We start from the raw sequence: 12,006 nt of genomic DNA, 5'->3' as shown, positions 1-12,006 counted from the left end.
AAGCTGGACCCTCAATCAAATAAAGATCTATTACAAAGAGAGGTATTAGAGCGACAACATTACATCAAACCTGCAGTGAGTCCTTGTGCTACCGATCCCTCTCACACAATTGAGCATGAAAGTTCATTCCTTAACTTTAAAACAGAAGTTGTCATTTGTCACTATAAGAAAGTCTATTCACCGAAGAGGATGTTGAAAATGTCAGTAAGAGCTAGTATGGAAGTGCAACTTTGACTACTGACAGTTTGTTGACCATCATTTTAACCAATCCCTAGCCAGAGCCTGAATGCATCATACCTTAACCAGAGGTGGCTTATCAGGAACGCCTCTATGATCTCTTTATGTATCTTTATTTAAATAGTGCTTGTTACAGTTTTGGAAGGCATAAATAAACATATTTTGCCCTTACGTTCCCTATTTGTGTGTTGTTTCGATAAGTTATTATGAGGCAGCCACCATGTGTTGTAATTTCACTTTCTAGCCCAAAAACCTATCACAGAAACTGTGTCAGGAGTCTTTCTCTTTCTCCACAAAATCCCCACAAAAAGCTGTATTTGGAAGTGAGACCAACAAATGCAGAAGAGTGAACACAAACAGAAATGCTGCATTTGGCAATCTTAGTTTCAAGTGGTTCAGCATGACCAATAAAGTAGGCGAAGGATCAAATGTTGTCCTTTTAAATGTAAACGCACTCCTTTATGCTGATGATGCTTAAAACGTACTCTCTCGTTTTCAAACTATTGGTTGGAACTGTGCCTCAGTTCCCATCTCAGTCTCTAAATGTTATCAATTGAAACGTGCAACAAGTACCTTCTGTTCAACCCATATCTGTTGAATAAATATACAGAGCAAACTTCAAATTTCAACTTGCATTCATTTAAAAAAGACAAACAATTAAGCTCTTGGAGAAAAACTGATGTTTTAGCCTCATGTAATGCTCCTTCAACCCTCGACTGTGGCAGCGACTCTTTATACAATAAATAAATACCTGACAGATGATAGCTTACTTTTCCATAAGCCCTGAATCAACAGGATTCAGTTCATCCACAGTGAGGGGTTTAACATGAAAACACACAAGTATGTATCAGCAGTCTCTTTGAACAGAGACTAATATCAATGTAAAAACTTCATCAAACATTTAACAAAATCTGCTAAAGTGACAAAAAAATATATACTATGTTTTGGATACAACCACTGTTACGAAACATCATAAAGTTCCATCATGGAGTCTACCTTTTTTCCAACCTCTTAATACAGTACATAGCACTATCCCACACATAGGGAGGCAATATTGTAAGGTACAGATATGAACATCGCTTTGCCCCAATTGCTTGGTCTCATTTTCTAGTCAGGGACCATCTATTTTGTCAACTGAAAAAAAACTGACGCTTGCAGATTCTTTGTCAGCCATAGATAGCTAACAAGCACTAAAACACTGATGACAATTTTCTAGCTAACACTTTCTAAATGAGAGCCATGTTTAAAAGGATCTTCAACATGCATTTTGAGGCATAAACATAAATATGACATTATATCAAAAGTCTGAGGCTAAAACTACACACACACACACACACACACACACACACACACACACACACACACACACACACACACACACACACACACACACACACAACACACACACACACACACACACACACAGTGTATTCAACTGCTACTCTTTTGTTTTTTGGAATGGGGGTTAAAAAGACACAACCCTCCTAAACACTTGGTATATAAATATCCATTTTAAAGGAATAGTTTGGATGTGAGGGTTGTTGTATGAGGTACTTATCAATATCCAGTGAGTAACCTACAGCATCTTTGATAAACCAGACGGGGGATTAGCAGCTAACCAAGCTACTGCTGTGGTAGGGGGCATCAGTGAACTAACCAAATAGGGCCCACGCAGAAAATATCCATATCGGTTTAGATGAACTCTATATTCAGAATAGTTTCAACTCTAAACCTTGCAGACAACAAACAATAAAATAAATAAACAGTAGATGCATTTTTTGCCAATGGAGTTTGGTTTTCTTGTGGCAAGGTCAAAGTCATATTGTTTTTAAGGTATAGATTTTTTTGTGGCTGTAATATGTCTGTGCCCCCCATCCACAGCAGTAGGCTACTTTGCTTTGCTGCTGTCCCAGTACTCCTGTCTACCTCTGGGGGTGTGCCAACTGCCATCTAGTGTATACCCTGACTTTGGTTAAGTACCTCATAAAACACCAATTCAAAACACTTCACACTTCGATCTCTTTAATAGAGCCCAATAAACAAATGTTTATGTAGCATCTTAGCAATAAGCTTTATCGTTCACAGAGAGTAAATCTGATTCATAATGAAAACAAATACAAAACATGGGAGAAATGTACTGTACATAAAAGTAACAAAAATCACCCTATAAAAACCAGGAACGAGAAACACACTGTACATATGGCAAAAATAAAGACACTGTAAGTAACACAGCTAGCATCATGTTTGCAAAGTGCATTGTTTGGCTAACTAGCTTACTGCATACAGATGTAACCTAGCATAAAATCCAAGGTCAATAGTGATTTGTTAGCATCATTGTTTTGAGGGTAAACAGTTAATATTAAAAGTCCTGTTCTGTTTTGGCACTTCCTGTTTGTAAGATGCAACTATAGTTTATGCTAATCTTAGCAGCTACCATTGATTTGAAGAGGTTTACACTTCAGCCTTATTCTCAATCTAAGTTTGCCAAAGTCATTTGTTGTTTTCATCGTCAAAGCCTCTTATGTTTGTAAAAGTAAAACATTTAAAAACATTTTTTTTTTTTTTGAAATATTAAATAATGATGTTACGGTTTCTTTATCACACTCTTACAGACCGGGCTAACTAGCTAACTTCAAGAACAATTCTGCTCTTCATTACCATGTGTTCTACATCAACTCACATTTTTCCAGGAATATGTAGCTTTAGTCTCAGATTCAATATCATGCATGCATCCATCATGTCAATACTAAAGTGTCCTTATTTTAAGAGTCATTTTTCAATTTCAACAAAAGAATGGATCTGATTAGCATCATAAAAAAGTAAATCCATCCGGCAGTTGAGATCTTTTTATAATTTAATGTAATTCTACTTTTTAAATAAATACAGAAATTCGGATTGCTAAGTCTGTCATCCTTTTAAACTTCTTCATGTGTGGTCTTCCAATGGAAAGTTTGACAGGTTAGCGACTGTATTCAAGGGATCCAGGGCTTCACAAACTTCAATTCCAAACGTTTTAAAACTCTAGATGGCACATTATACATCACGGGCAGAATAGATTCAAAAGATGGTATGTACATTTTTCTTTTCTGAGAGAAAAAAAATAATTAAATATCGATCATCTTGAAAAGTGGTGATCCTTCGGCCTCGGCTGATTGTTGGAAGGAATTCAGCCCATCCAACAGATACTGATTTTTTTAGTGTTCTTCGTGAACCATTTTCTCCATCTCCATGTTACTATGAATGTCATTACTGTCCTCATCCCTCCAATGTTCACCCCCCTTCACTTGTACAGCAGCTGCAGCCGGCTGGTGTGGCAGTTATTTCGGCTGATTTTGCTGTCTGGCTGGTAGAGGCTGGACGAGTTGCCGAAGGACGAAGGGATGGCATGGAGGTCAGAGATGGGGACGGGGTAGCCTGGAGGAGGGGCCAGGGACCTGGGGTCGCTCTGGTGGATGGCGAGGGCTGGAGAGCTGTGGTTCTGATTGGTGACAGTGGAAGCTCTTCTCCTGGAGCGCAGGGCCTGTCTCTCAGTCAGCTGGTTCCTCAGCTCAGACACACGCTCTTCTTTCTGAGGGGACAGAGGGGCACAGTGACTCCACAAAACTTCTGTTTTTTGCTATAGGCTTGCATTTTAAGACATTAGATAGTTGACAGGAGTTATTTGGAAAGAAAACGAGGATGATCAATGCCCCAGGCTTGTTTTACACTGGTTCCCTCAACATGACATTTATGGCTTTCCTTACAAAATACATTTGCTCATGTCCATCAAGCAGGATCTAACCCTAATTATGATTTGGATTTAGTTTAGATACGGTGTTGAGAATATGTACAATTTAAAAACATTGAGCTTTTACCATCAACATTTGCCCTGTTAGAAGAAACCAGAAAAGTAATAGAGATGCCTCAAACCTGTCCTACAGTACAGTACAAGGACAGTATAAAAAGATTTGAGGACAATTGAAAAAAACTCCAGAAAAATGCAATGTAATTGATGGTTTTGTACTTTCAGAAACCTAACACAATAAATCAATATCTACATTTTAACTTATACTTTTACGTTGTGAATATGAGGGAAAATAGACACTAAACGACTGTCTGACCTCCTGGATGATCTTCTGGAGCTCCTTGTTCTCTCTCTCCAGCTGTCTGGACTTCTCCTCGTCATTGTTGTTGGTAGACGAGCCGGTCTTAATGGCCTCCTGACCGTCTGACTGCCACTCGCCCCGCGTGATCAGACGCCGCATCTGAGAACCATGCACAAGTTTTCCTTACTGTTATAATATTTTTGGGGCAAATAACTGGAACTCAAGAAGAACCCCTGAACTGATGTCAGACACTGAAGATTTATTTAAGTTATTGTCGGATAATTGACATTTGCTGTTACACCGTAGTGACACAGCCTCTGCCCAATCAACTCTGAACTCTTGCTTTTTACTCCATCTAATCCTTAGAAAACAAACAACATTCTACAACACAATATCACAGTATAGTGAGTGATTGAGAGCTATCCACCTGATAAGATTGACTGCCGGATGTTCCTCCTGCTCTCTGACCCTGTGCGTCAACCTTTTCCTGCTATTATCTGAAGAACAGATTGTATATGACAAGCAGAGCCAGCTATCAGGGCCATATCTGGAAACAGCTGCGAAAGAAAGGGCCTGCCTTGATCATACCGAGAGAAACAGCTCTCCCAAGGCTGTTTGCCTGTACTTAGGAAGAGGAGATTTAGGGTAGAATAAAGGTTAAAAATAAGAACTAAAGATCAAATAAATAAAATCAATAAATAGATATGTGTGTGTATGTGAAGGAGCCCCTTTTTGTACTGTGCACTGTAGAGCTTTAATGATGATATACTTCATTTTAATTGCGGGACCAGATTATATGTAATGTTTGTTGTTATTGTTACAGGGCCCTGACCATTCTTTGTTTTATATATTGAATCGGAAAATGTGGGGTGATATCACACGTTTCTTCTTGAGTACCTTGAATGTTCAGCTGACTTCCACAGAGAATAAGAGCTGAGTGTTAAACCAGTCAGTTTTTAAACTGCTGCTGCCATCCCTGCACACTGATTTATCAGCCTATCCTGTTGGCAGTTTAGCAGCAGGAGGTGTCCATGTCTGATTTATGTTTATCAAACAACTTTCCTGAACTTGGCTTGTATTTCTTGCAGGTACTATAGATGTGTTCTGAGCAAGGCCTGTGTTTTATTTATAAGTTTGGACATTCAGTTCCATCCAGTGGGATTTGAAATAAGTTTAGTACTGATGAAAATAAAGTGTTATGCCATTGCAATTTCATTTAGACTGTGTGTGTGTGCGCGCACAACTACGTACAAGTGAGTAAATGAGATGTCAAAGTAAGGAGTACCTGCCAAGAATCTATCCGTCATCTACAGCAGCAGTGTATGGACACTCCTGTCCTCACACACTGTAATATAGTTTGCTGATGCAGCTGTTTTTAAATGGTTTGGGCGTGGCTCTTTGAACAGATAGTTCAGATTGTTTGAAGGCGGGGGTCGCATGAGGCCTTTCAGTGTGTTACCTACAGTAAATGGTGGTTGGCAGGCAGGAGTAACAGTAATTGGAGTACCTGGTAAATGGACCTCACTTTATATTAATACATTTTAATAATGTTATTGTTAGCTAATGAATGTTTCAATTGTGAGCAACCACCATTTAGAACACAAGCAAAGAAAACCAGCGTGGAGACAGGGATAAAAACCAAAAGTTCCTGGATTTTGGGTCGACACAATTTGCATCACCTTGAATGGTTCTGTGCGCCGATAATAGCAAACATCTCCCTCACATATGGCCATGGGTGAGGGAGGTTAATACCTCGCTGCTCTCTGTATTGTCACTAAGTTCTTCCCCCTTCTCTCCTGCTTCTACCCTTACGTCCGCCATTATTCTGCTAGCTGCGGTTCTGGTACTGACTGGTTGGGATAATCAGGCGCCGCAGTTGCGTCCGGTCAGGGGATGATTGGAGTAGCCTCGAGTTTTTTTTGGTCCCTCTTCTTTAGAGAAGAACAGGAAATGATGGATCCACGGATCGTGTTAAAATCAATAGGCAAACAATGACTCTAAATAAGAATGACCAAAGGCAGATTCAAAGTAAAGTAACCAGCCTGTTTTGAAAATGTAAGAAGTAGAGAGAACAGGTATTTGGGTTAAAAATGTAAGAAGTAAAAGTAAAAAGTCCTGGAGTAAAGTACTGATACCAGAAAAATGTACTTAAGTACAGTAACAAAGTATATGTACTCCACTACGTCCCACCTCTGAGTAACAGTATAGAACCCAATAAGCAATGCACTACTGTTCGGCAGCAGACTTAGCTTTTACTACTTTCCGCTCGAAATCATCATTTTTTTATGTGTTTTTGGAAATAGGGTCTGTTGTTAACTGAAGTGGAACAGAGATTTTTATGTTTAGTTCTTGAAGATAAAATACTTCAGTGAACACCCACTTGTGAATGTCCAAAGCTTTTGTGTGCAACAGCGGTTGCTAACAAGTGATTAAAAAAACACTAAACGTGGATTACCCTCTGTCATGATCTTTGTTTTTGTGTTTTATGTTTGCTGTTTTGTTTTGAATGTATTTTCTCCCTGTGATTCACTTCCAGTCTTTTTTTGTTCTATCCACCTGCTGCCCTGTGTTTGTGCCTACCCTCTCCAGCTGTCTCGTCAGTGTGTTTGGTCCTGTTCTCTATCGGTTCTCCCTCAGTGTTCCCCCTGTGTGGTTCGGTGTTTCATTGTTCCTGGTTTCCTGTCTCCGTCTGATTCTCCATTACTCCTGGTTTTGCTACCTGGGTTCCCCAGTTTCTTCCTAGTTTTGTTTTGCTGTTTTCTTACGTTATGTTTCGTCTTGTCTGCTCCCTTAAAAGTTTCTTGTACCGGCTATATTTAAAAAATAATAATAATAAGTTTATTCCTGCCTCCCTCTTTTGTACTGCATTAGTGTTCTGCCCACCTACTCACCCAGTGACACTCTTGCCCTAACCCAGCAGCAAAAAGCTTCTGTGCCGTAACTCCTGTCTGTTTCTCCATACCGGGCGTATGCGTATGTCTGGACATTGGACAGGGCCGGTGGGGCCAGTTCCCTGGGCCTCGGACTGCCAGGGCGCCTCAGGAAATTACGATGCCCAAGTTTTCTTAAGTAACCAGGGTCTTCAGTGTGCACAGCTCATGCTAACCACTTCAGAACTGAGTTAGAGATGGAGAATAGCAAAAAGACTGAAATCAGGAAATAACAGCTAGCCTGGCTCTTTCCAAAATGTAAAAAACCTGAAAGTTAATATTAATTTGAACATTGTATCTTGTTGGTTTCAATGGTAATGGCAATCAAATGTAGACAGCAGATCAGGTGTCCTCCCCCATCATCAGAGTTGGACCAAAAGATGCTCAAAATCTGGATAAGACTGCCATCGATGATGGATGCTCTACAGCAGAACAGTCAGGTGCGCGGTGTCCCATTCACAAGTGAAACAGGTCATAAAAGGGGCGTAGTGTTAAGGCACCCACATTCAATCATTCATTATTGTCACAACCTTGTAAAATAATTTATAATCAAACTGGTCACGAAAAGATTAAACCCCTCCCAATAGTGAAAGACCAGGGGACAGTTATTGGAGCAGGTATTGATGCTGACACAGCAGGGCAGGGCCCATCTACAGCTCATTGTGTGATGTATTACCGCAGCCAGAGGACTGAGATTCCTGATGAAAGGCAATCCATTACGTCTGACACTTAGACAGCTTGTGTAATCTGCATGTGGGGGGGGGGGTATCTTTACCTTGGGGACAAACAGGACCACCAGCGTGATGTAGACTGAAAACACGATGGCCAAGGAGGCGAAGGCGAAGGAGGCGTCCTGCTGAGAGGACAGGATCATGGTGACTGGAGCTGTTATCATACACAGCACCTGAGGAAGAGGGGACAGAAACAAGACGTTTAGCTCTTTTATTACAGGAAATACATCAGAGTAGTGTTGTAGTAATCGAGACCAGTCTTGGTCTGGAGACCGTTCTTGAGACCACATTTTTAAGGTCTTGGTCTTGTCTCTGAATCGACTGCATTTGTACTCGGACTTGTCTCGATCTCGGACCTGTAGTACTCGAGATTTTATGTCAAGACCGGTCAATACCACGACTGTGGCTGGGGATGTGATTGGTTATCAAGCGCCCTGTTTCAAATGCAACTAATAACGTTACTTCACTGACTTTGAAGTACTCACGAGACTCCAAATCTTTTACTCATGCGCCGAAATGTTTGTTAACATGAATGCTACTGACTGCTACCCCCTTGCCTCTCGCCACCCCGCCCACACAAACCACAAAAATGTCCCTGATCTCGCCCTGCCTTGATCTCGGGCTCTTAAAGTCTTGGTCTTGGTCTTGGAACACTCCGGTCTTGGTCATGACTTGGTCTCGGTTAAGCTGGTCTTGACTACAACACTACATCAGAGGTCAATTCGTGATTGTTAGTTGCAGCCCTAGCTGAGATATGGAATACTTTTTAAATAATCAAAGAGCACGACACTTTGGATTCATGATGGCGAATCTATCCCCAGAGAAGGAAAGAGGATAAATGATAAAAGGACGTCAGAGAAATCAATATTAGAACACAGAAAGGAAGTAAACACTAACAGGAAAACAAATCCACTCTCATTTCTCATTTTCCCCCTCCTCGACTCCTTGTCTTGCTTCTTAGTCCCGCCCAAAGGAGATGCGAGCGGGGGAGAGAGGAGTGGAAGCGAAGCAGCAGGCATTAGAAAAATTACAAATCCTCTCCTCCTCTGTGTAATGTAGGTCTATTATATATATTACTGAGTGAAATCTATTATACACAATGCTCTGCTTTCTGCACGGACCTCACAGCTGTTCTCACTGTAAACATCGCGTCACGATGAAAGCAGTTGTATTAAAAACACAAGGAGCCTAGAGGTCGAGGAGACGAAAATTTGAGAAATGAGAAACGGTTACGGTATGGGTTCTGGCAGAGCTTAAAGACTGGTTCATGAAAGAAACTGCGCACAGACTTGGACAGTGACAGACAGCATTGATCATTTTAAGTCACGTTGCTGTTGTCACATTTCCAGCTGCTGGTACGCAGTGGAACGGAATATTCTTTCTAGTGAAAGCAATACAATAATCTTTTTGATCAATGAAATCATTTAAAATTAATATTTCATTATAGTCAAGTCCTGCAACTGGATGACTAACAGGAGGGCTACTTTCTGTATAAGCTATGCTTTCTGCCCTCCCGCTTCTACTAATTATTTTTGTTTGTCGGATTCATAAATTGTCTGTATTCATATTGTAATAGTAGAATAAAATAAAAAATAAACGGGATAATGTGCAGCAAGGCGGCCCTTAATAAAAAAAGAACACTGACAGATTGAGTAAAAGACAGACATGACCTTGACTAACCCATGAGGATACACATTTTCTCTGACTTAAAGCTCCTTATATAATAGAAAATCCAGATTTATAGCTGACCTCCACATTCTTATCAAGTCAGAGCTGAATAATGTTGTCATGTAGAAATTATCTTTGCGGGTGCATTCATATTATCCTGTCCTACACCTAGAAATTAGTTAGCAATCTACCACTATTATCCCAAGTATCGAAGTTAAGGTTTTTTGCAACATCATTTTTGTACGATTCAAGAATTAAGGTCTTTACAAGCAAGAGTTTTGTGTCTTTAAAACAACGGTTCCTAGAAAATGTCCAAATAAGACTACTACCGAACATTAGCCGTCTTTAGCTTAGCTTGTTGATGTACGTAAGTCACGCGACACGTCTTTTTTTAAGCCAAATTTAAGCTCTTTTCTACCACAATAAAATGTATGCTTTAACAATGTTTTTGGGTGTTAATACTTGTAGATAATCCTGTCATAAACCACAATATCAAGATCTCCCTACCAATCCCTTGCATTAACCAACATGCACTGCACATGTTTTTAGTACCATCTGCATAAAGGACAGCATTAGCTTTTGTTTGTTGTTATAATGCTACTCATCATGTACCAACAAAGCTTAATCTGACCCAGAAAGAGGATATGAGCGAGAGGGTGGCAAGGGTGGGAAGAGGAAAGAAGACAGCCTGAGCTTGACATCAGATGGAACATGAGGGAGGTGGAGGTGAAGCCGCTGATCGATACGGATCGATAGTCTTTGCTGTGTAAAATCCTCTCCAGACGGTCCAGTGTCTGTCTGACACCAGAGGACGCCATGTTTTCTCCGCTGTGTCATAACTCACACACAGCAACACACACATCCTGCCTCCGCTCACACACAATCCATTTCACCAGAGTCACTGTCACAAACAGCATTGTCACTTTGTGGAGCTACAGGCTGCTCACACACTCTGCAGCCTTCACACAGACCACTTTGAAGATTAGACTGAAATAGCAATTCTTCTTTGATGTTGAATTTCTTGAAGTGAACGGCTACCAGCAGCCACTACCTCAGCTGTAGAGATGACTGGAAAGGACATTGCTGAGATGTATAAGTCTGCCATTACTATTTATTCAGACAGAAAGTCAAATCAAATGAAACAAAATGGCAGTTTAGTCTGTCTATCTTGCTTACAAAAGGTACTCCGCTGAAGATAAACAAAAACGTTATTATTTTTATAAATCCTTATCCCATCCAAGTTCAAGTGAAATCAATGTCAGGTACATCTGGAGACAGTCAACACAACCATTTAAAATCATGTTCGGAGAGTCTAGTCCAGGGGCGTCAAACTCCCTTTAGCTCAAGGGCCACATGCAGCCGAATTTGATCTCAAGTTAGCCGGCCCAGTAAAATCACAGCATATGTGCAAAAAAGTACATTCTGAAAATGTTCACATTTAATAAACTATCTTTTTCCAAATGTTATTATTTTCCATTCTGTTCCAGATGTGTTGGGTAACTCTGACCACCTGAGCTGACACCATCATACAAACTAAAGTGGGAAATATTAGGGAAGTTATCCTCCTGCCTTCTTAATGAAAAAAAAGTACATATATAAAAGTTGTGAAAATTGCAGTTAATATTTTCCCTGTATGTTTGACACCCCTGGTCGAGACAGCAGAACACAAGTCAAAGTCTAAGTCAAGATTTGAGTCAGTAAAGGGTTGTCAAGTTTAGACTAAGTCTTGACTTAGTAAAGAAACCCCAAGTCCTGTCTAAGTGTGTCTGGCGGTAGCAGCAGGATCAGCAGACCTACAGGTGTGCTGCTGCAGCCTGAGGAGTGCAGCCCCACCCGCAGAGTCGCTCACTGTATTTATCATCAGTACATTGCCTTAAAACTACGGCAGCCTGCTAGAGTACAGCCACACAGAACCCCACACATCAAACTGCTCACTATTATTTAATATTCAGCTTTTTGATAAAGCAGTTACCATCATAGCATCCTTTCAACCTTTTGAGCAGAAGTAGTGTCTCCTTGTTTTTCACTGAAACATATTGCAGTAAAAAAGTTGTTGTGTCACAGTAAACACAGTGTTACTAAACTATGTAACTATGTGACCATAATACAAGATACTCAATCTTTTTTTATAATAGTGGAAGTTTATTATGTTGAAATGGTTTTTAAAAAAAATATTTCTATTAATATTGCAGGAGTTTCCTGATGTCAAATCCTCCTCCACCTGTCTAAGTGGAGATGTTTGTTCTGACAGTCTGTCAGTTCTGTGTGTGTGTTTGTAGGCTAGATTATGTCGGCCGGACACTGGTACCTGTTTCCAGAAGATATGATTATGATTGTGTGACATATAAGCAGCTG

General features: G+C 40.3%; 1 protein-coding gene across 2 annotated transcripts in view; it reads right to left on the bottom strand.

Moving 5' to 3' along the window:
- Nucleotides 1–1,650: 1,650 nt before the first annotated feature.
- Nucleotides 1,651–12,006, bottom strand: part of gabbr1b (gamma-aminobutyric acid (GABA) B receptor, 1b) — a 179,545-nt gene continuing 169,189 nt past the window's right edge. For both annotated transcript variants that reach the window (XM_063900078.1, XM_063900079.1), the window contains 3 exons: nt 8,028–8,156; nt 4,338–4,481; nt 1,651–3,805 (listed from right to left, as the gene is read on the bottom strand). In XM_063900078.1, the coding sequence (XP_063756148.1) occupies nt 3,518–3,805; nt 4,338–4,481; nt 8,028–8,156 (561 nt within the window). In that variant the 3' untranslated portion in view covers nt 1,651–3,517. The remainder of the gene's footprint in view (nt 3,806–4,337; nt 4,482–8,027; nt 8,157–12,006) is intronic.

The sequence above is a fragment of the Eleginops maclovinus genome, chromosome 13, assembly GCF_036324505.1.
Source record: "Eleginops maclovinus isolate JMC-PN-2008 ecotype Puerto Natales chromosome 13, JC_Emac_rtc_rv5, whole genome shotgun sequence".
Lineage (NCBI taxonomy): Eukaryota > Metazoa > Chordata > Actinopteri > Perciformes > Eleginopidae > Eleginops > Eleginops maclovinus.
Note: the sequence above shows the minus strand (reverse complement) of the source record. Positions and strands in the feature narration are given on the sequence as shown.